The sequence below is a fragment of the Callorhinchus milii genome, unplaced genomic scaffold (assembly GCF_018977255.1).
Source record: "Callorhinchus milii isolate IMCB2004 unplaced genomic scaffold, IMCB_Cmil_1.0 Scaffold5, whole genome shotgun sequence".
Lineage (NCBI taxonomy): Eukaryota > Metazoa > Chordata > Chondrichthyes > Chimaeriformes > Callorhinchidae > Callorhinchus > Callorhinchus milii.
In genome coordinates this window covers 29013177-29038330 of record NW_024704746.1, presented here as the reverse complement: position 1 = coordinate 29038330, position 25154 = coordinate 29013177, and the positions used below count along the sequence as shown (strand labels likewise).

General features: G+C 37.7%; 1 protein-coding gene across 1 annotated transcript in view; it reads right to left on the bottom strand.

The window, feature by feature from the left end:
* Positions 1-25154, bottom strand: part of LOC103185587 (anoctamin-2) — a 36705-nt gene that overhangs the window by 8786 nt on the left and 2765 nt on the right. The window contains exons 3-16 of the mRNA XM_042335031.1: positions 23653-23991; positions 20923-21021; positions 17965-18119; positions 16762-16816; positions 15893-15944; positions 14928-14983; positions 14085-14126; positions 13873-13937; positions 13535-13669; positions 12685-12845; positions 9499-9581; positions 8440-8511; positions 8245-8331; positions 281-355 (exon numbers count right to left, since the gene is read on the bottom strand). Of these exons, the coding sequence (XP_042190965.1) occupies positions 281-355; positions 8245-8331; positions 8440-8511; positions 9499-9581; positions 12685-12845; positions 13535-13669; positions 13873-13937; positions 14085-14126; positions 14928-14983; positions 15893-15944; positions 16762-16816; positions 17965-18119; positions 20923-21021; positions 23653-23991 (1476 nt within the window). The remainder of the gene's footprint in view (positions 1-280; positions 356-8244; positions 8332-8439; positions 8512-9498; positions 9582-12684; positions 12846-13534; positions 13670-13872; positions 13938-14084; positions 14127-14927; positions 14984-15892; positions 15945-16761; positions 16817-17964; positions 18120-20922; positions 21022-23652; positions 23992-25154) is intronic.

Sequence of the window (25154 nt, the reverse complement as noted above, 5' to 3'; positions counted from 1 at the left end):
AGATCCCAGAGGTAAAAGGATAGTGTTCTAATCCTCAGTGTGACCTCAACTTGTTTCACAACATATTTGCATGCCAACTCTCTACAATAAAAATGTCACAGCACAGAATAGAATTACTAAACCTTACATGAATATAAAGATTTGACTTGCAATCCTTGTTGAAATCACGTATTTGTTTGTGCTGATTTGATGTTATCATTAATACAGCCCTGCATGGAGTTGTTTGATCATTAATTGGGCCAGGGTAATGGTGCTTTATAACAGTAATAGCTGAACTTACCATGAATAGGATTGACACAAAATTCCCCAGGTATCCAGGAACTCGATCCTTCCAAGTCAATTTGTCATTGTCAGCCTGCTCCAGGAAAACAATAATAAAGCAATAATTGACTTATCAGTACACATGCCAATTAAAATGCCTTTTTTTTTCTGACAACTAGTTTTCAGCAAAGCTCCAAAGGTCTTGCGATATATGTTTCCTGGCACTAATGCATCGACCGCTATTTGCAAGTGGTTTCTCTTACAAAATCCTTGCACTACGTGACTTCTCAACCTACATTCAAAACTCTATTAAATACCCGTGAATTATGAATTACAATTAAAATTCCGACCTCCCTTTTGAGTTGAGATTGGACAGCAATGGCAGGCCTCATCACCATTTGGCACGGAATCCATTCTGATTCAATTTTAAACTCTATCCCAAAGTCTGCTTAGAAGGTTATGAGGCCACTGAGAGAAAGCAACTGCTATAATTCAAGGAGTCAAAACCCTTTGATGTCTAGTATTGGTCTGAACGATCCATTAGTCTAAAGGTTTGCTTTATTTTTCCTTTCAAAATAACGTTGATAATTACAGGGTATTTATAAGGGATTGCATGTATCCTTTTTGGGGACATAACATAAAATCTGAACTAATACATGGTGCATAGATACATATACAAACAAATCATTACATTGCTTTGATTAGTTTACTACCTGTGTGCAACGCAGTTAGCAGCAAATCATAAACGATTCAACGCCAACCAACTGCTTTGACTGTCATAATATTTATTTCGTTTTATAAATCACTTGCCTAAAGGAAAGCAGCAACTCCAGGCAAGATTGAATAATCAACTGAAATAACATCCTTTGGTTAAACAGTGTGATTTACCTTCTTTGCCTTTAGTTATTTTTTTTTGTTTGGAAAGTGCCTATGTTTCCTTGCTATCACTCAACCGTATACAAACCATATTATTTTACCATTTTAGACATTGTCAAGATGTTCTGTACACAGAGCAGCATACATAGCACCAGAAGCAAGCAATTCCTTAGATTCAGATATCAATACTTCATTAATCAGTTTAAGGTGCAGGCACATGCACGCAAACTGATTTTGTATCCCTCTCAAATTAAATATTGAAAGGTCGTGCTACAAATGTACGGTTTCGCCCACACAATATACAGCCAATTCGCTTTATATTGTATTCTGTGAAGTGCTTCGAGATGTCTCGAAGACATGGTAAGGCACTATATCAAATGCAAGGATTATTGTTATTATATTACTTTGATTTATGTTAATCACATGTCGTGTGTCTCGCTGTTTCAAATTTCCAGCCTCTTTCTATTGAAACTGATGGACAGCAATTTTATCAAATCTTTCCACTCTCTTATCATCTCTTTACATTTACCAGCTATCACCTTTTTTGATTCCAGTTTCATTTTGAGACAGGCTTGGGGATGTAAATGACATTGACCTATGGGAAAACCTCTACTCATAACCTATCAGGATACCATCCATCCAAAATAACACTACACAGGACACTTCAAAGCCCTCACAAAAAATTCTTCGACATCTGTTTTTACAAGTAAAATAAAAGCACCAGTCAATGTGATCTACAGCAGTTCATGGCGAATAAACCACTCGCGATATGGTTGATGTGATTTACAGCTGTATGATTTGTACCATCATTTTCTGACACTGTTCTTATCCTTAGTCACTACTGTTTACACACACAAGTTACTCTTCTTCCGTTTCACAGGAGTGCAACATATTGTATAACCATAAATTCTTAGTGGAACTCTTTGTATTTCCTCTCAGCTGGTAATTCGCGAGATTAATGTTCTACATATTGCATAGAGAGGCGTCGGCAATTTATTTACAGTCTCGAAAACGTGTTAAAGTGCTATATCAAATGCAAGGATTATTATTATATTTATATTATTATTATAATTCGGACTTTGAAGCTCATTTTCTGAAACTCTTTTCAAGAACTACAGAGAACCAACTTTAAAGTTAAAGCTGAATTCAACAGTTATTCTAAAACACTAAGAAAATAAAGCAAATCTAGATCCAGATGGATTCTCTCCCTCCTTTGTTTGTTTATCTTGTTATAGTTTCTTGCAAATCGCTTCATTTACACCACACGAGTAATGATGCAAATCGCCCATAGAATAATAAGGTGGCACTTGAGTTACTCTGATGAAATAGTAGCCCACAACTGAGAGCTCAGAGCAATTTGTGTGAAACCTAAGATGCTTCTAATTTCAATGATTTATTGATGTACACTCTCCATTCTGTTCCTAAACACAAATTAGAGTATTTCTATAGCCAGCTTGTTACATTATTTAGCGGGCTATTAACCTATATTGAACACATAATACATATTGAACTCTTTTCCGAGCAACAACAGTTGCTGTCACTTGCAGACAAACACGACAGCTACATTTTAGGGGAACATAAAGAGTTCTGATACAAGTTGACTTCAAAAAGCACAACCATAACAGTATAAAACATACAGAGCTTTCCTATTCTGTAATTAACAATAATACATTTGTGTATATAATCCTATCGAAGAAAGATCGCCACGTTTTATGAAATACATTGATATTCCAAGAGTCTTTCACCAAATTCAGAGGGAGCAGAGCCATTTTTTTTGCTAAAGCTGTGACAATTTGTTTCTGCCACTAGATGACGTATATATTTTTAATTCTAACCACTTGTGCTACATCTGCTTGGTGCCACATTATAGCAGCCAGGAGCTGGAGACACATTTTCTTTGAGCAATGGTGAAAAATTATATACAATGAAAACCAATGTTATGCAATGAATTCACAACCTGTATTAGATACAGGGTGAACAAAAAGCCGTGATAACTACCCTATTATCTAAAAAATAATCACCATTTCTTTAAGACTTATTAAACATTGGAATAGTATCACAACGTTTTAGTCACCCTACACTTGTTTTCAGCATCCCTTTGTTTCACTATTGTGTTGGAATGAGTAACAAATCATGTCATTTGCAGCTGTATATTGCAATGCAATCTAAACACAAAGAAATTAAAATACATTGGTAGGACATAGTTTATTAAAAAATGGAGTATTATAAGCAGTCTTTGTCAAGAAGCTGCATTAAGGACCAAATGAGACTTCAAAAGCACTCAAATCCACACAAAATTGTGCAGATGGTGAGGCTATGTTGGAGAGGATAAATCTGCCACAGCATTCTCGGGGTAAAGGGAGGGGAAAATCATCCAGGATTGCTTTTCCTGGTCGTTCTTTAGTTCCCTCTACTGGCTGTGTAAGTCTGTGTCAGCCTTAGGAGGAGTGGAGGAGTCCCTCATCTGTGAGATATTCCTGTGCACAAATTGGCTGCTGCATTGGCCTAACCAATACAAAGTCACTGCTCTTTACAGTAAGTTCTGTGAAGTACTTTGAGACGTCTTCTCCATGTGAAAGACGCTATATCAAATCCAGGGATTATTGTAGTAGTAGTATTAAACCTCCAGATGGTGCTTGGAATGATCCAGAAAGGCAGTCTGCAGTGAATCTGACAGCCACAAAACAGAAGAGTTGGTTCGGAGCTTCAAGGGACAATTTCTAAAGCACAGTTGTTGGCTCATGTCCAGGTACAATTGGACTGAAATTTCATTTGATGTTACACCTTTGACAATGGGTGACATAATGGGGAAAACCCATTAGCAGCTGAAATTGCCAAAGGTGTTACCCTGTAAAGCCAACTGAAGATTAAGCCAAAATGCTACGTTTTGCATGTGACTGATGTCTAACCTTGGCACTACCTTCTACAGCCATTTCCCTAGTTTGCTGCTGTAGGATAAGATACAAGTTAATGGAAGTTCGTATTTTAAGAAGGAAATAAATTATCAAAGTACTGAGCAACAATTTTGAAGAACCCACTGTTTGCAGCTATATGACAACTGACAAACCAATGTTTTATAAAGCTAGAGATTAGCACCAGCGAGACAACAGAGAATTCAATGTGATTTGTTTGTTCTGCGCAAATAAGCTCTTAATGAGCTTAATTGTCTGTCAATCACAACTTGGGACAATGATAATGAGAGCTCCTCGGGTTAATATTGCAAGTAATACAGTTCAACTAATATTTAAACAGCACGATAACTGACAAATGCATCTTTTTTTTAGCCTTATAGTGCATGAGCCGAGAATGTACAGAACAAAAGATCTACAAAGTGAAGGACCTGCCTGGACGTCTAGGATTAACGTGTGATTCAAACGTGTGGCTTCGACAAAGATAAACACTTTAAAGAGGCTTTATTGCCATGGTTAGAGGGCTGTACGAGACTTCCGTATATCTGTACACAAAGTATACTGTAAGCAAAATCATTCCAACAAAATTGCAGTGATGTCATTTGCAGCAAAATGTATTTGGGTTCTCCTCCCCCAAAAATCCAGCTCATTGTGCAAAAAGCTTGCCAAAATATGTTTAAACTTCATCAAATTCCGTCTGCTGCTGTGCAGATGTGTCACTTGAGGGCAAGCAGGAGGCATTCAAAATAAGCTTTTAAGAGCAGTCTGGAGTTTGGTGCAGTTCGGAGTTTAGTCGAGTCTGGAGTTCAGTGCAGTTTGAAGCATGAACTTAATCACACTACCCCACCCCCATATAAGGCCAACACTGCTCCTTAAGTTGCAAGTCTGCAAGCTCCTAAATACAAAGACATATCTTTGGTCAGCTGAATGTCTGACATCTGCGGAAACCCATCACCATGTTTAAGAGTGTCTAAACCATACCGAGAATTTCATGTATGCCACCTGCGTATGGAATTATCTGTGCCTGGATTGGAATGCACACTCTTTCCCTAGAGAGTCACGCGCCATGTTACCTAATTCCAATGAGTATTGGGCACAGGTTGCAAGAGCCAAGGCTTGCGGATCTCTGAGTGTGCAGTGGGGTAACTGCTTTATGTCCATACCAATTAAAAGGCAAAGAGGCAACAATTCCTTTGAGTGTTATGCCAAATGGAGTGTGTAATGCTCAATGACTTTGTTACTTGGAAAAAAAATGTCGTACAGGCTAAGTCTCAGTGGAATTTCAGGCCAGGATTGTGCATCACAGAAGCAAGGAAAGCACAGAAGGAAATGAAGGAAGAGCTGCACTGATCACGACTCTTACAAGAAATACAAGCGTTTACAGCTGCACATTACAAAAATAACTTCTATAAAGAGCTTTGGTACACATTTACATAGTGCAGCATTTTGTATTGGAGGAAACAGGAGCATATTAAGCCCGCCAACTCATACTTCAGTTTATTTACTGAAGCGAGACTCCTGGTATTAAAGCAGAATGATGTAGAGTGTCCTCTGGTGCTGTTACAAAGAAACCAATACTTATGCACTTTACCTGGGAATAGCTCAGTTAGAGTGCAGTTTACTGTTCTGTAATATGACATGTTCTGGTCATATTCACACCAATTTAGTCATTTTACTTTCACCATCAATTCACTCCAAGAGTCCTATTGTAATAAAAGGTCAATTCTGTTTTCCAGCAGCCAAACTGCCGCCTTTCACCCAAACCAACTGAGAGAAGCCCAGGCTTTATAGACTCTTTGAAATATTCACATTGATTTACATCGTCAGTTGATTACAAAATGAGGCATGTCATCGGCGTATATCAGGTTTCTTCTGAAGACGTCGAAATCCATTGGTTATAAAGCAGGAATCTCCAAGAGACACATGTGGTTTCAATGAGATCACTTCATTTAACTGCATCATATGGGATATACAGTTAAAGAGGATTGCATCAATCATTGTTGAAGAGAGTTTGGAGACTACCATAGGATTTTCCTTATGTCGACAGATTGGCACTTTCTTGACCTTAAATACGCTATCTTGGCTTTTGAAATTAATGTCACAGAACTCTCCCCACCCTCCACTCTCTCGTGTACATATGCACTGTGCGCTCTGAGACGCTATCCTGGGTGAGGGGCGCTATATAAATGCAAGTTGCTGTTGTTGTTGCACTGAAATTATTGCACTAACGTTGCACTAATTCTCTAAAATTAACTATTATAAGTATAAGATTAGCAGATTTGCAGTACAGGTTTTTAGTAACTTTGTAACAATACTGTTAATATTTCTATGTTAGTTCCTGACAAAATGTCCAGATTTACGGTATTTGCTTGGGAAATGCCCCGGTTAGGGTTTTAATAAAGATTGAGGCTCATAGAATTAATGTCAAATTAACTTCAGGACTAAAAACTGACCTGTAAATAGAAATGTGAACGTAATGGATGTGATGATCAGAGGTAAAGCTCTGCTTGGAACTACAAATACTGAGGACTGTGCCTCTGTGCAGCCTGGCGCAATGATAACGCTCTCGCCTCTACGTCAGAAGTTGTGGGTTCAAGTCCCACCTCAGACTTGGAATCGCATTGTCTAAACTGACACTCCAGTGCGGAGCTGAGGGTGTTGTATTGTCGGAGGTGCCGTCCTTCCGATGAGACGTTAAACCGACGTCCCGTCTGCATGTTTGGGTGCACGTTAAAGATCCCGTGGCGCTGTTTGAAAAGAGAAGGGAGTTTCTCTCTCCCGGTGTCCTGGCCAACAATCTCCCAAATAAAATTGTTCACTCACTCCATGGCTGTTTGCGTGGCATTGCTGTGTGACAACTGGCTGCCGTGTTTCACCCACAAAATATACAGTCAGTTCACTTTGCAGTATATTCTGTGAAGAGCTTTGGGATGTCTCAACGATGTGATTAGACGCTATATCAAATGCAAGGATTATTATTATTACAAATTGTTTATTTGGGCTCTTTCTAAAACCTTGCATGTACCACCTGTTCAAAGTCTAACTAAGGGCTGAGGACATGTCTGTCCAGGTGAGGTTAAGCAAATAGGTTGCATAACCCTATTCTCTTTCAAGTCAAAATCCACTGAGAAATAAAGCTTCAAAACAACTAGATTCTATGAAGGCATCAAGCAAAAAAATTCCAGTGACTTGCAATGAAAGAAACCAGAACACATCATGTGTTAGTCTGTGGTACAACTGATATGATTTAAGCCAGGAAAGGCTTTGCTGTACAGCAGAAATCACACAGCTCCTTGGGGCAATGAATCCTGGCTTCCCCAAGAGTCCTATGAAATCTCATGTGTATATTCCCAAAGCACAATGGGGAAAAAGCGACACATCTGTATTTGCCCACAGATCATAGAATTCTTTTTTTTTCTTGTTTAGGATTAAAGACACTTAACTGACCACAGGTGTTTCATGCCGTAATAATGCTGTGAAACAAAGGAAATACTCCCCTCAAGCTACAAGAATTAATGTGACAGGAACTGTATTTATGATTTCAGAATTAGTTTAGATAGGATCATTATACTGCAATGTTACAAGCAGAAAATAAAGTATATTTCATGTTTCCTTAATAATACTTTTGATTTGTTGTAGTAAAATGCTAACTAAATCAAACCCAAACCTTAAATTGAACAGTCAGAACTGATTGCTAATCAACACAGGGCAGAATAATAGAATAATTTAATGGCCAATATTATCATGTCAGTTTTCAGGTTTCTAAAACCATATTATTTCCTTAATGTGCACGATTATAAATGCTGCAGCAGACATTTGGACTCACAAATTTGCAGTATTTCTTAATAAGATTCCTTATCACTGATGTGCAAATGCAGATTTGATCACATGAGCCCTGTGAGTATTGTACTTGTACACCCTTTACTTCTAGAGCAAAGTTCCTCCAGTTCTACATGATTCTAAGAACTAATTGTATCTGCTGCAAAATGAACTATTTTTTTAAAAAGATTTTTTTTAGCTTTTGTCTTACCATTAATACATTTGTAGTGCCGGTCATAAACACAAATGTAACACATCTTCCTCAGTATATACATAACAGAGTTGCATTTGTTACAGTAAATGGTGTGGTTAAAAAAAACTTTAGGCTGGATATTCACAGGTCAATACAATACAAAGTAATTGAAATGATGATAGTTACCAAATTATTTCCTCCCATAGATGACAAGACCTTGTTACTCCATTTGTTTTTGCCTTTTGTATAGTCATCCAACTCTCTCTTGTTCAGCTGTCAAGTAATGCAGTTTATTTTTTCAACAGACATGAATTTCAAACTTAAGTTACAAAAGGATTGACGTCATTTCCACCGACCAATGAACATGATTAAATAACTTACATCTTCATTCTGTTTTTCGTTCAAAAGTTTCTTCTGTAAAAGTTTGGTTTCGTATTCTGGTCTTGGATGCTCCTAAAAAGTACAAAAATAGGTGAGGAAAATGTTGATGCTCTTGAACAACATACACTTGAATTCCGAAGAGACCACATAAAAGAATGTCAAATCTACCACCACTGAAAATATATTTATACAGTGCTTAGAAAAATTGACAAAAATGCCAATTTCTTTCTATAATTAAAAGGTCCCAACCTGCATGCGTTCCTTGATGCATATTTGGCGACAGAAGAAGGAAGCAAAAGACACATTAAACCAAATGTTCAGACAGTAAAAAGGCATTCATCTCAATTGGAATTGGGATAATCACAAGAATTTCAGTAATTCTTAGTTTTCTACAGAACCAATTTGCAAATTTATGAGTAAAATAAACATCTTTACACGTGGGTGATATGTTAAAATGTATTAATGATAACTTTTTAACAGTAGCTAATTAGTCACTGTGTTACTTGCAATAGCCTAAGGCAGAGTCTCCACAACAGAATTTACAAAGCAGAAGATAAAGAGCATAAACAAATCCTTTTAATTTCTTTTACATAATAGGTGGCTGACTTTCACTTACCACTCTCCAAAAGGAATCGTTATGTGGATGGGTTCCAATATTTTTTGCATAGAACTTCTCAAATGAAAGCTTTAAAATGTACGTGGTTCTCAAGACCAAAACAACTAACCTCTGCACAATAAGAAGCACTATTGTAACATTGTACAGGGGTCTGATTCTACGTCCAGAGTCCATGACACTACAAATCAAGCTAATCTGTCAAAGGTGTTTAGACGAGAAAGCCGTTTCAATGTACGACTGAAATTCTATCACTTTACGTTTCTGAAATATCCTCCATCTCACAGATCAACTCTGTTTTGAAATGTTACAAATTTTATCCATTTTCCTACAAAATATTAGCTTGTCAGCTTTCAGTATGTAAACCGTATGGTATGACATATTGAACGATAGTCCAATAGTCGGTAAACATTAATGAAGTAATAAATCTGATAATATCTACTCACTTCTTCCTCTTCCAAAACAGTTAAGTCCCACTTGTAAGTTAACCTCATCTGCCGACGTTTCCAGCAGGCAAGAAATACTGTAGCTGTGAAGATAATGTTGATTTTTTTTTAATGAAGGATATTCACAAAATAAATTCAAAATAGCTATATTTAATAGTTTCAAAAGTGGTTTGATAAAGGATATCTAACATCCTGTTCCTTGGCTATTATTGTGCATGAACCTGCGGCTCAACAAGATGATGAATTAAATATTTTTTTTAATTTTGGTACATGGTATCAGCTTCAAGGTCAGAAATGTAATGTAGAGTAAATCTCCCGTTACTTTGTCTTCCAATGAGGTAAAGATTTCATCTAAGAATACACCACATTGCCTTTAGCGATGTCAGACACCAATGGGATTTCCCATGTTATCACGATTCACCAAAGACACAATGTGTAGCGCTGAATGGACCTTTTACCCAAATGTGTCGTAACTTCTACGATTCTATCTATGGGGAGAGAGCGGGGGGGTGGGATTGACTTAGATAGCTCTTTTCAAAGAGCTGGCACAGACACGATGGGCCGAATGGCCTCCTTCTGCCCTGTATTATTCTATCTCTAGCTTCTGAAGTGTCCAATAGTTTTGAGTGTTAATGTTCCATTTGCCACACCCACAATCCTCTGATGGAGGCTGTCAATTTGAATCATATTTTAGCAGAATTCTTGTTTTGTGGAATCAATCCAAGAGGAGGGAGTTCTAGTCTAGCTTCATCATGAAGACCACATGCTATTGTACATCGGGTTGTTCCAGCAGGTATGTGCACTATTCTCTCCGCAAACTGCCTGTCCTCATGAGGCAATGTAGCATGCGTGCTCCACAGATGATCACTGGGTGCCAGAGTAAATACTCTTGTTAGCAACTGATGGACACAGAACTCTGGCAATAATTATTGGCAGCATGGAATTCCAGATAAATCCGCTGAGCAGAGGGGGAAGCCAGTAGTAAATGCCTCGGTTTGACTGCAAATTGTTTCCTCATTGACTGCTAACTCCAAACTCTTCCTCATAGATGTGTAAAGAAGCTTCTCAGGGGTGCAGGAACTTGCAGTGGGCACCAAAAAGAAGAAATGAACTATTAGGAGCCATCAGGATTCTTTTCAGTGAAGCTACTGAAAATTGCAGCCGTGATCACAAGACAGAACATAAGTGGAGTCGTGTAGTTCAGTGGTTAGAGCACTCACCTCTCAAATGAGAGGATCTGGGTTTGATTCCCAGGCAGGACAAAACATTGCACAAGTTTCCCTACTCCACACGCCTCTGTTTACCTCGTAGTAAGTAGGAACCCGGTTGTTAGTCGATTGGCGGATTGCTTTTCCAGAGGTAATAATCCTTTCAAAAATAAAAATAATAATAATAATTTGGTCACCCAATCCACGACTGTTTGTGGGACACTGCTGTGCGTAGTTGGCTGCCGCGTTTCCCCCACATAATATAGTCAATTCACTTTACAGTATGTTCTGTGAAGCGCTTCGAGACTTCTTGAAGACGCAATATATATATTTGAAGGGACTCCTGGAAAGCGTTCTGCCAATCGATTAACAACCGAGTGCCTACTTCATGCTGGGTAAACAGAATTCCAAAGCATGTTGTTGAACGATAGTTGTAATACGTTGAGTTCTAAAATGTCAGCAGTGAATCTCATTATCGGACTTTTATTTGAAAGAATGGGCAACACTACAAAAATATTTCCTTAGCATTAAGCATGTCCTCTGAATTCAAGGCACATTAAACCCTTAAAAAAAACAGTGTGATTAAAACAATATTCCCAAAGTTTCAATATTCAAGCAACGCAATTTAGATTATCCATGTGGGAGGTTATTATGATTTAAAAATGCATTACAAACAGATGTGCACTCAATTGACAATCACTGACCTATGTCCAAGAGCTTCTAAAAGTCTAATAAGACAGTTGCACTGTATTGCTTTTTTTTAAAAAGGCAGATGAAAGTATTTGAAATCAGAAGTTTTAAAAACTTTAGAACATGAAGATGTATCGTACAAGTAGCAGGAGATATGACTAGTCCATTCATAAGCGAGATATCACTAACCCCAGCCAATAGACCCTTGAGTCACCTACAGTTTAGAACCAGTCTGCGTTCTCTCAGAGAGACTCCCATGTAAAAAGAATTAAATCTAACAGTATTATTCCCTTCTTAAAATGAGTTGGTAAATAATAACTCGTGCCAGTTTCCCCTTCACTGCAATTCACAAAAGCTAATCTATGCACGGTGATGAACGATACTGTAAGACTACCTGGGGCAGCTATATGCCTGACAAAGGCCCTGTCACTCTGTTCAACGAAAGCTGGATGTAAGGCAGTACGTTCTGCTCTCAGCAGTGCAGCAATAACTGAAGTGTAATACAACACTCTATATTCCAACAAGAATTTGTTTTAATGCAAGAGGCATGTTTTCTTATATCAATACATCATCCTACAACCCCTGGGATCCAGACGTTTTCAAGGGTAAGGTTAGTTAGCTTTGTTGCAGCGCATATTCTAAAGATGTAGACTTTGATTTATTGGCCAAACAGTCTGTTCAGAATTTATTCTATTCCACTCTAATGCACATGCATTGGATACATATTCTCAAATGTATAACGGGCTCAATTAAAGGACAATACAGTATTATAAAAGAATAAAATAACATTGGGTGTGAGAATGGATGCCTTAGTTCACTAGTACTTGGGTTCAGATTCAGTCCAGCGTGATGCAATGAAAGTCCTCTTTTTCTGTGGTTGTTAGGATCCTATATCAAATGACATTTCAGCTCGATTCGTATAGTAGCTGTGGGCACACAACATAAATCTGACCACAAAGTGCCAATTACACTCCATATATTCCACACACATCTCTTGCGTGGGAAGATGAACATAAACTACAAATGTAGCTTGGTTTGTCTTTTGACGTTTGGAGTTAAAGCACATTGCTCGACGCGATAGATGGGGGGATCATCGCTCTTCAACTGGTGGCTTTATGCTTGATGTGAGAGTGAGCGCACGTGAAGTGACTGACATTCCTTAACCAGATGCCTATTGGCAAAAAAGGGCACACAACCCTTAATATACCTCCACTTAATTAGTTACTCATTGATTAACAATTGATATTGACTACCAATCCAACCAGAGGAACATATTTTTTTCTCTTACCCCAGACTGCCATAAAGATGGAGAAAAACACCGTGCCAGGGTTGTCGAACAGGTGGCTGGCACGTGCTGTGGAGCAAGCGTTACTGAGGTTCCAGTAGTCACAGGACTTGTCACAGAGTGGGCACATGGTGAAGTTGTTCTTCTCATCACACATCTCTACACTAAATACAATACAAAAACACATGCGATATTGGACACGAGGATATAATACATCAGCTCTTTTCAATGACAGTTTGCTGCACCATGTTTGCATTTACAGAGACAATGTTGGGATGAAGTTCATCCCAAGTCCAAGGACAACTCTTACCAGCTGTTCCAGCTGACATCAGTTCAATTGGTTTCAAATTTTAACATCTTTACCATTTTCAAGAATATTATTTTCAAAGAAGTCTTCCAATCATCTTTACTCAGAAACATCTTGCTATTAAACTCAACTTACATGGCATTTCCAATGGCTAGATTTAGAACCTAGATTCTGCTCACCAAATTTCCCTACTCTTCCCTCCACAAGCTACAGACCACGCAGAACACTGCAGCTCATCTCGTCTCCAGCACTCGGCTCCACGAGCCTATCACCCCATCCTCGCCCAGCTCCTCAACTCCCAGAGAATTACGTTCAAGATCCTCGTCCTCACTTCTAAATCACTTTTATTATCATTAATATTATTTTTTACTGACAATATGACCCTTTTATGACATGCGCATATGTACTGTTCTCAAACTACCAGAAAAACATCGGTACTGAAGATTGGATTTCAGTCCAATTCTTTATTTTCAGAGGCGATACACTGTCCGATTAGATTGAGTGTGGGGTTGGGGAGTATTTTATTGATTAATAGAGAAATCTTACCTTGGTATATCATTGTCTATTGTAGCACATCCATAAAGAAACACTATGATCCCAACCAGCGATGCTGGGATAAGGAGCTCTGTATACAGACCCAGCCAGGCAAAGTATAGTCCTATCTCCTCTCCAAAATATTTCCTGCGAAAGATGAATATATTAGCAATTTAATGATAATTCAATATCTAAATGATATCCGCAGCAGCATTGGGCATGAAATTGAATATTAACAGTAAAAATATCTTTTTCTAGGCTCTTTGAAACATATGAAGAACAGAAACAAACTAAATGATGGATTGTGAACACGAGGATTCACGAAAGAAAGAGAACTTGGTAAAGATTACCTTATCAGGTCTATTGGTTGGTATTTATATAAGACTGAATATCGTGCCCATGCTTGATACAGCAGCTGAAAGGTCAAAAAAGTCATTAATTCTTAATACAATAAATGACTTGTAAGAATCATTCAATGTTGAAATATGTTTGCATTTATACCTTTGGACAGTCTTATACAAGTGATTCTATCATGTATAAATAAATTAGATAAATACTCAACCTTGCGTTCATTCTCTTCTGTGTCATTGCCTTCAAAATCACCCTTAAAGAAATACAAATATATTACCTAACGTGAATAAATGTAACATGGTTAAATTGGTCATAGTGTGCATCATTTACTGCCTAAGTTATGCTGACCACTGTATATGTTGTCTTTCCCTTTGTTAATGTACCTTATATTCTCACTCTAGGTTTCTCAGCACTAATCACCATCCTCAACTAAGATACCGAATTGCTCTAAGGTGTTCCTGCCACTGTGTTGTACTTAATAATAATAATAATCCTTGTATTTGACTTAGCACCTTATCACGTCTTTGAGACGTCTCAAAGCGCTTCACAGAATATACTGTAAAGTGAATTTCCTGTATAATAATAATAATAATAATCCTTGCATTTGATATAGCGCTTTTCACGTCTTCTAGACGTCGCAAAGCGCTTCATAGAATATACTGTAAAGTGAATTTCCTGTATAGTTTGTGGGCGAAACGTGGCAGCTAATTGTGCACAGCAGTGTCCCACAAACAGTCATGGATTGAGTGACCATTTTTTTTAAAAAAGGAATTATTAGCCCCAAAAACTTGCCCAACATTTCTCCCTGCCAGGTCTCTCACTTGCGGGGCGAGTGCTCTAACCACCAAGCTACAAGACTCCACAGATGCTCAGAGATTATTCACAAGAATAGCCATGTACGGCTCTCACCATCACTGCCTTTCTCATTGCGAGGATACTTGATAATCACAATATTCATGTGCTCCCACTCTAAGCTACAGCTCCTTAGAACAACTTTGTGCTATGCAACACGCCCTTTGGAATACAAGCTACATGTTATACATGTCACACTTACATCATGGAGAGGATAAGCTGAATCATACACTCCATTCGCTATCAATGCAGTTATACCTGAAAAAGAAAGAAACATTCAATGAGCGTCGAGCGCACATCTATACCCATGAAAAAACAATTCATCATCTGAACCTTGGATCACAATACGAGACAATAACGCCTTTTCACAACTTACTGGATCATTTCAGAGCCCACTGTTGACCCTATTCAGAGGATATTGGCCTAAGACAGTGTGAATAACACTGGACACTGGCTGTTGCTGTGTTCCATGTCCTTTTCACACAAAGGGTAGTGGAAATCTGGAATTTTCTCCCCCAAAAGGCTGTGGATCCATTCAATTTTTCAAGACAGAGGTGGATAGATTTTTGCTAGGAAAGGCAATCAAGGGATATGGGGCAAAGGCGGGTAATTGGGAATTGAGGTACAGATCAGCTATGATCTAATAGAATGGCAGAACAGGCTTGAGGGGCTGAATGGCCTACTTCAGTTCCTATGTTCCTATGCTTGCAAATGGTAAAGGATATTTTGTTAAAATCTTCTACCCTCAACTATTTTGGATTGAGAATAGAAACAGAAACATAGAAGAGGGAAGGAGCAGATCATGTTGGTGGTGAGAGTGGAGTATAAAATCGGTTGATTCCATTGTCTTTTTTGTAAATGAATTAGCCCTAGGGATCATTTCCAGCTTCCTGTTATTTTGCCTCCCACACACAGTACACCACTTATAATGAAGTAGTAATTGGAAGTAATGTTCAATTTTCCATTTGATTAATGACCATTATCTAGTCAGGGGAGTCAGACGTGATTGGTGATGTTATGTATTACTCACAGTATCAGGAATAAACCCATGATATAATAATGAAGCAAAACAATTACTTGCAACAACAATAATTTATATGGCGCCTTTCACGTCAACGCAACATCTCTCAAAGCACTTCACAATGATTGGGGGCAGAGGGTTCTTACCCATATTATAACTGCCTTTGATACAGGTCGTTCGTTTCAATATTTCACATACCTGCAAGGAACAAGAAAGCAAATTGTCAAAGGCTCAAGCTGCAGAATTGTGCATGCCAGCGCTCATGGTTTTGGACATTCTGAATTGTCTCATCATTTTATCTGCTAACTAATTGAGAGAATATCCATGAGTCAGAAGTCCAATACTGTGAGAAAGATCTCTTGGGTTTCACCATTGAGAACAGCATCTATTCTTCAATTTATTCCAAACTTTTCATTGCAATGGAAGCTCGCTACTATTATAATCTTGATTAATGTAAGGTAATTTGATAGTTTAGTGAATTGATAAAAAATATCTTGTGATTGTTTAATGTAGTCACAGTATTTGAGAAAACGGGTAATCTAGGCAAGAAAATAATAATTTATTCAAGTTCAGCTTTGAGTATTGATTTACCTGAAACTAATTCAGTTGATTTAGAGAATTTCAAGATACTTAACAAAAATGTGCACTTATTGAGTGTTCACTTAAGGAGAGGCAACCAAACCTGAGTTCACAAACCATATACTGTATTTATCTTGCGGTATGTACATTTCCTCTGTCGAATTATTAAACAAATTTATAAATCAACTCCACCACAATACATCTGAGAAACATTGTATTTACTTTGCACTCTATTCAAATCCTTAAATATGAAAGCAATGGAATTTTCCAAGCCAATATTGTGATTGTGGGCTCACATTTTCTAATGTTACACAGTATATTTCTATGCATCCAGTTGTTACTATGGGAAAAACACAAATATGTTTTGATCTTTCTCAAATGTAATTAAAGAAAGGAGAAGTAACTTTTGTCTTTACGAAGCTGCTCAGTGACTTACTATTCGACTCCGTGTTGCAGTATCAAAAAAGGTTTCCTTATTTGTTATGTTGTACCTGCAGAAAAAAAGGAAAAGAAGTTTTGTGGAAATATTCAACAGACAATGTGAATGCTATTTCAACTTTATTTTTTAAATAAGACATAGAATTAAAAAAAATGGCATCTGGATCATTAAGCCTGTTATTAAAATAGATTTCTCACTTTACTCCACCAACATTACCAAAGCAATTTCCACAGAAATATTACTTTCCCACAATCAGTTCTCGGTATTTTAGCCATTACAAATATAATTCACACTTACGATCTATTCCACTGACTCCATTTCTACTGCTGATAGAAAAGCAACATTGCTTCTGGAAGTTAAGGTGACGTAAAGGGAAAATTTGGTTTAGAATATCCACACCTCATTACATTGATGGGTTCCTTAAGTAAAAGGTGAAATTCCCACGGTTGGAATAGGAAAATGTGTAATCAGGTCATAAAAAGTGCAGATATTAAGCTCCTTCATCAGGGAGCAGCGTAAAGTAATAATAATTTCAGCCACAAAATATACAGTCAATTCACTTTACAGTATATTCTGTGAAGCTCTTTGAGACGTCTCAATGACTTGATAAGGCGCTATATCAAATGCAATGGCCCACAAAAAGCCATTGTTTTCTTGCAATGTGCAAACATGTGATTGAGACTTGAGAACTTTTATTAAACAATAGATTATGTGGATTCCAAAATGGACTCTTAATAATAATAATCCTTGCATTTGATATAGCGCTTTTCACGTCGGGAGGACGTCCCAAAGCGCTTCACAGAACACACTGTAAAGTGAATTGACTGTATATTTGTGGGCGAACGCGGCAGCCAATTGCGCACAGCAATGTCCCACAAACAGTCGTAGATTGAAAATGACCAATTTATTATTGTTTTTGTTTTTGGTTTTTTTGGAGGGATTATTATTAGGCTCTGTGTGGAGTAAGGAAACTTGCGCAAGGTTTCGCCCTCTGCCTGGAATTGAACTCAGGTCTCTTGCTTGCAAAGCGAGTGCTCTAACCACTGAGCTACAGGACTCCACTTAAACATTATATAAGAACATAAGAATTTACTATGCTGGCCGACAGATGACATGTCATGTCCTAAATTATGTATTGTATCCCAAGATGTCTTTTCCTAACAGAAATCTACCTAATTTGTTCTCGAAGGAATTACTTACAAATGCATTCTTTCTCTGCAGAATGGAGATGACACGTGTTTATTCTTATTAATCGTTTGCGACTCTGAGACATTGGGCTGTAAAGGCTTCGTGAGCTTTTCCCAGATTGAGTTCAATTTGTTCTTGATTCTACTTTCCTCTTTTAGTTCGTAGCCCTGAAAGAGAAGGAAACTGGCTTAACACTAAAGCAAAACTATGGTACAAATAATAATAATCCTTGCCTTATCACATCATTGAGTATTTAATAATTGCCTTATCACGTCATTGAGATGCCTCAAAGCACTTCACAGAATTTATAGTCCTGTAAAGTGAATTAACTGTATTTTTTGTGGTGAATCGTGGCAGGCAATTGCACACAGAAGTGTCCCACAAACAGTTGTGGATAAAAAAAACTAAAGTATAATAATGGAATAAAATAAACAACAACCATAAATTATTTGATATTCGAAAGAGGTACTGAGAGAGGAAAAACAAACTCAATTATTTTATTTTGAGGCATGAAACAGTACTTCTTACTATTTCCATGACTTACCATATTTATTCAATCAGTTCTTTACCTAAATTTCGAACTGGTGGAAATTGAGTTATATATTTTTCTGATTTTGCTGAATAATATTGACAATTATTTGTAATTGATTTTGTTTCAATTTTTACGGACTGATTTTATGACTTTTTGGCCAAAGTTTCTTACACTTGGATGACATCAAACAGACACAAATTCACAATTGTAATAATAATTTATTCACACTTTACTGCCTGTATAAAGCCACGAAAACAATAATCATTGGTCTCGCCCACTTGCTAACAGCTATGTACCAGTAAGCTGGCTGTTTATTTTATTTGGACAAGAAAACAGCCGTGTTAATTCCCTTACCCTTTCAATCTCAGGTTTTTAATCAGACTCTTGTGGTTCTATTAAACTGACTGAATCATTCACCCTCAGGACAACACAGAAAGTTCCTTTCTCTTTTTGACTAGAACCATACGATCTGTAACATCCACCTGAAGACCGTCCTCCTCGACGGCCACCTCCTCTCTCCTCGGTGTCTTGCTCCACCACTGTAAAGCGCTCTGGGACGCTATCCTGTGTGAGGGGACGCTAAATAAATGCAAAGTGTTGTCGCTGCCAGTTTATACATTAGATAGCCCGTGGTTTAAATGAGTAGATACCATTGGATTATGGTAACCTTCTGCTACTTCACTGATCTGCTTCAAAACACTAACAAACAAGGAACTAACAAAGCAATTTTTCAACAGATTCTGGAGATGAGTTTTCCACTCACACAGATTCCAACAATGACTAATCGCTCAGGAGCTGTGACCTACATTGTCCCAACACTAATTGCTTCAAGCTGCTTAAATATTCTACCTTCTCAATCCAATAACAAGTACATCAGCCAGTTGTGTATTTGAGAAGTAATACTCGCTTGGACATTTCAGAAGCAACACACCGCAGTGCTTTAAAGGACTCAGAATAACCTGAGGGAAATATTTAATTCGAAACACATTTCAATGTTTGTTTGCTGCTTGCTTATTATGCCAATACTTCAATACATTTTGCATCACTCAAATTATACATGAGCCACTGGAAACCGTTCAAAATTTAGGGCATGTTTTTATATAAATTTGTACTGTGCCTTTAATAAAGAAAACCTTTGATCGAGAAAGGATTTAGTTGAGAAATGATTAAAGGGTTTAGAAGAGAAAGTGTTTTCAATTTCTATACGTTAAGTATTAAATAGAAAACAACTGTTCGATTTAAGTGCCTGTTCTGTAAATTATTGCAATATTTTAGCAAATTCAGTAAGTACAATTCTATGATATTTTTTTTCTCTTTTTAGCCCAAAAAATAGTCAATCCACTTTACAATATATTTTGCGAAGAGCTTTGAAATGTCTCAATGACTCTGTATCGAATGCAAGAATTATTATTATTATTATTATCATTATCTTTCAGCAATCACAATAATCGTTTTATTGCAGTTGGTTAAATGATGCAGTCTAGCTCTAAACAGGTGTACTGTTCCTTCACTTTCAATAACCCTGCTTGCATTTCAGTGCTAATAATAAAGACAACTACACTCTCTGTCACAGTACCTAGAATACAGTCACTTCACTTCACAGTAAATATCCTGCGAAGTGCTTTGAGACATTTCGATAATATGATAATAATAAGTTTTGCGTTTCATACAACATCAGTCTCTATATCAAATGTGAGAACAATAATATAAACAACAATATGTAACCCCAGAATTATCACTAATGTAGACGGAGTCAGAAAGCCATGGAAGATTTATCCTCACTTGTGTATCTTAATTATCACATTGCCGAACTCAGTAATCCTTCCAAGGTATAATAATAATTCTTATATTTGATATAGCGCCTTATCATGTCGTTGAGACATCTCAACAAAAACAACAACAATAATAAATTACATTTACACAGCGCCTTTCACATCAGGAGGACATCCCAGGGTGCTGGAAAAGTCAGGGATTTGGACCCGAGCTGGGGTTTGGGATCGGGAGGTGTGGAGGACTGGAAGGGTAGGGGTAGGAGGGTGACTGAAGGAGCGGGCGAAGAGGAGGGTCTTCAGACAGGCCTTGAAGGAGGCGAGGTGGGAGCGAGGCTGAGGGACTGTAGGATGGAGTTCCAAAGGGTGGGGGCAGAGAGACTGAAGGCCTGACCGCCAATGGCGGGGCAGGGTGGGCTGGGCGGGGGAACAATTAATCAGGGTTTTCATTCCTGGTTGCTAACCAGTAATCACTGTCTAAACGTATAGACGTCAGTTGAATTAGGCTCAGTTATAATTGCCCTCAGATCTTTGGGCACAGATAGGAAACAACCATTGCGACAGAGGCTTGGAGAGCAGCTGGTGCTATCGAACAGTCTTCCTGCACAAATTAATGACTTCAGGCAGAAAATCCATATAAAACATCAGTAAACAAATCGTAACACCTACCTTTTTGGTCTGTACTTTTACTTTTAAAAATTCAGCCTCTCGACTGAGGACGTGCCAAGGAGCATGTAGTCTTACAAAAACTGTCCCTTGGTTTTTAATCTGTAAAAATAAAAGGAAAATCATTTTTAGTTATCAGAGATATCGATATTGTAGCTTTGAGAGTCAATTAGTCGAAATAGCTGTTCACTGAATTATTATTATTATTGTTGATGCACTGTAACCTTATTACAGTCCAGATCATGAAACGAGATGTTCTTCAAACCTATAATAATAATAATCCTTGCATTTGATATAGCGCTTTTCATGTCGGGAGGACGTCCCAAAGCGCTTCACAGAACACACTGTAAAGTGAATTGACTGTATATTTGTGGGCGAACGTGGCAGCCAATTGCGCACAGCAATGTCCCACAAACAGTCGTAGATTGAAAATGACCAATTTTTAATTATTGTTTTTGTTTTTTTGGAGGGATTATTATTAGGCTCTGTGTGGAGTAAGGAAACTTGCCCAAGGTTTCGCCCTCTGCCTGGAATTGAACTCAGGTCTCTCGCTTGCAAAGCGAGTGCTCTAACCAGTGAGCTACAGGACTCCACATTTTGTCCACACTTTTTGTCCAAATATCCAGTATTAAAATGTGAGAAACTCTTCTTCCTAGAGTCTTTACTTGGTGAGATACATGTATGATTTCTGGAGAATGAACAGCATCATCAGGACTCAAAGGAAAGCAAACCTCTCCATGCACTTTCTCTGTGGTATCTGTTTTGTATCACTAACTCTCGGATTAAAAAATCATGAGTATATTAATAATAAATACCACAATGATGCCTACATTTGAACAGCACTTTATCACGTCTAACATCCAGAACTGTTTAATGTAATGAATTACTTTAGATATCAGGCAAATACTGTCCATTACTGTGCAGTTTTTGCCTCAAAGCGCTTCACGGAATATACTGTAAAGTGAATTGACTGTATACTTTGTGGGCAAAACGCAGCAGCCAATTATGCACAGCAGCGTCCCACACACAGTCGTGGATTGATTGAGTGGCTAATATTTTTCAAGGGATTATTAGTATTATTCTCTTACTCAGAATGTACTAGATAGACTTTCCTTTTAATCACACACAATATTCTATGGTAACCACAAGAACACAAGGGAGGTTCACATGAAGAGGCCCTTTGGCCCATTGTATCTCATTCTTATACAATGGGTTTTTTCAATTAACAATACCAATTGACTTGGTTTGATTACCCTTTTTTTTGCTAAGGAGTAGTTCTGGTGCATGGCAGAATCATAAAAGCATCAATGTTTATAGCACAGAAGAAAGACATTCAGCCCATAGTGTCTGCGCTGGCTCTTTGAAAGAACAATCCATTCTTACCTTTTCCCCATACCATACCCTGCCAAACCCCTGTAAATGATTTCCTCGTCACCGCTCTACCCAGCTGCCTCTAGAAGTCAATTCACTCTATATTTTGTGAAGTGCTTTGAGATGTCTCGGAGACGTGATAAGGCACTATATCAAATGCAAGGATTATTATTAAATATAAATACTTGCCTTGACCACTGTACCCAACAGAGCATTCCATAACCTAACAGCACTCTGTGTAAAAATATGTAAAAATATCCTCCTACAAACTCCCTTTTGGAAACTTGCTGACTACAATGTATTACGTGTATTCTACCAATTCTCCAAAACACATAGACAGGTATTTATTTATGGCACTGTGAAAAAATAATAAATCACCTGATTTTATGTTATCACCAGAGCCTTTCAAGTGTGTCAGTTTTATAATTCACTCCACATCACAACTTTTAAGACTAAAAAGGTGCTATACAAATATAATTTGTTGTTGTTGTTCATGAATAAGGTGTCCTGGGACAGACAAGGAAGTAATCACAGTTGATATGCTTTCCATTTCCTGTTGGAGTCTATTAATTAAGCTTTTGTTCTTCACAATGGTTCAATGTAGTCACAGGTTATTGCATTACTTTCTCACTTTAAACGGATGTGAAAATATTTTAAATGTTATCAGTATATAATTGTAAATTAAATTAACTTCTGAAATCACAGAATAATATCAAGCATTATGTGTTATATTATCCTCAAGTCATCAGTTTTAATTTTCACAAGAATTCAAATAAAATGTTAAAATAATTTTTTACAAATAAAATTTTGAATAAAACATTATAAATTATAAATATTATAAAGAAAATTATAATAAAATTATCCATCACACTCTCAGAAGAAATATCCAAAGCACTTGTACCTTTAAGCATATAGGGTAAAACTCGCAGAAGTCTTATCTTTATAAATTGAATAATTGCCTAAGTCATACATGCACCTGAGTCTCATTCAATTTCCTATCAAATCCACTTAGATTTCTTTGCGCTAATCATATTAATCATCTCCTGACTCGTAACATCGTTCCTCTCCTCCATTCCTCCCGCGTGTAACTGTTTGCATTGAATTGTTCGAAGTGACATCCTGTCCCATCGACACATGGGCACCTATGACCATATGCAAATGTAGTCTTGATCCGTCAATACATGCGCACGAGTATATCATTTCCCCGATTCAGTGCAATTCCAACGCTTGCCAGTAAGTGCGCATGCGGCGATGGGTCAAGACGCAATTGAAACCTGGAAAACATAGTCTTGACCCGTCACATCATGCGACTGACCGGCTGCAGTGACAAACTACCACACTCTTTGTAGACTGATTTCCTACCTCTTTGTCTTTCTCTAACTCAAGTCCACTTTCTAACAGGGTCTTCTCAAACTCTTCTCTGCAAATCCTTCCTTCTTCTTCCTCCAGATGATCTTCAAGCCTAACGATATCTATAATCACATCTTTTTTAGAACCAGGGAGATGATCTGGGATTTCACTTTTCTTGGGACTCCGTGTATTCCCATTAGGGATAAGAGCTCCAGGCAAATGAATGTTAGTCAGGTGTGTATGCTTTCTGTAGTGATAAACCAAGACATAGTCCACCCTTCTCTTTCCATCATTGAAGTACAAGCCAACTGTATTTGGCCGGTTACTGTCATCAAGGTAGTTGTTAGAAACCTAAAAACAAACAAAAAAGCACAATGAGTAAAGTGTTAATGAGCAGTTTTTTTTAAATTTAGACTGTTTGTGGGACTGCTGTGTGCAGTCATACTGCCACGTTTCTCCCACAAAATGTACAGTTAATTCACTTTACAGAATTTTCTGTGAAGCACTGTGAGATGGCTCAATGATGTGAGAAGGCACTGTATCAAATGCAAGGATTATTATTATTATTTCTCACCATATTAACGTACATTGCAAGTTATACAGTTTAATAAAGCATAAAGCAAGTTAATGATGAAATCAAATGGGACTTCAATGTGTTGTTATGAACTTCATGCTTGCAAAATGTCTTAAAAAATGTTTTTGGAATGATCTCAACTATGTATCCTATTGAAATTCCCCATTCAGAACATGAAATTAACCAAAACTACACTGCTCTATAGTATGTCTTTACAGTTCCGTATGTCTTTACACTACAGTATATCTTTACTCTATAGTATGGCTTACACTACAAGAAAATCACTTTTGAAAACAGGTAAAATTACTTTCCTTAACAATCCTTCAAAATATAAAACCGAATAGTGAAATGTAGGTTCTATATTGGCTTTTAATGGAAATGCGATGTGTTAATAGCTTAGAAAAAATCAGCACAATTGTGGAATTTGCCAACAATTCAAATAATCCTATGTCTCCCTATTATAATTAAAACATCCATTCCACCAAAACACAATCAAGAATAAGAAACTTACTGAGAGTCTGTGTGAAATTGTTCGATCCATCAGGTTTGCGTTCAAACTAGAAGTTAACATACACACACCATTCAAAATCAATACGGTCAGTTTGGAGGGATCAGCCCTGGTGACTGACATTCATTCACACAAAATAAAGGAAATAGTTTTGTCTCACAGCTCTGTGGTGTTCAGTGCCAGGGGCTGGCGAGAGCAGGGAGGTGCAGCCTTCGAGCAGGAATTGCCTTGATAACCTGCATTACAAGCCTCCGGGGTCCCCAAGTCACACTCGGGGGTCCCCAAAGCCTTGCTTGTGCCTAATATTTTCCGGAGTTAAGTAAGCAGGATGTGTCCCTCCAGAGAGAGAGTGAGTCTTTCATTCAAACAATCTATCTCTGGAATTTCCATGTGTAGGCGAGGTGCTCAGTTTGGTTTCAACACTCTTAAGCA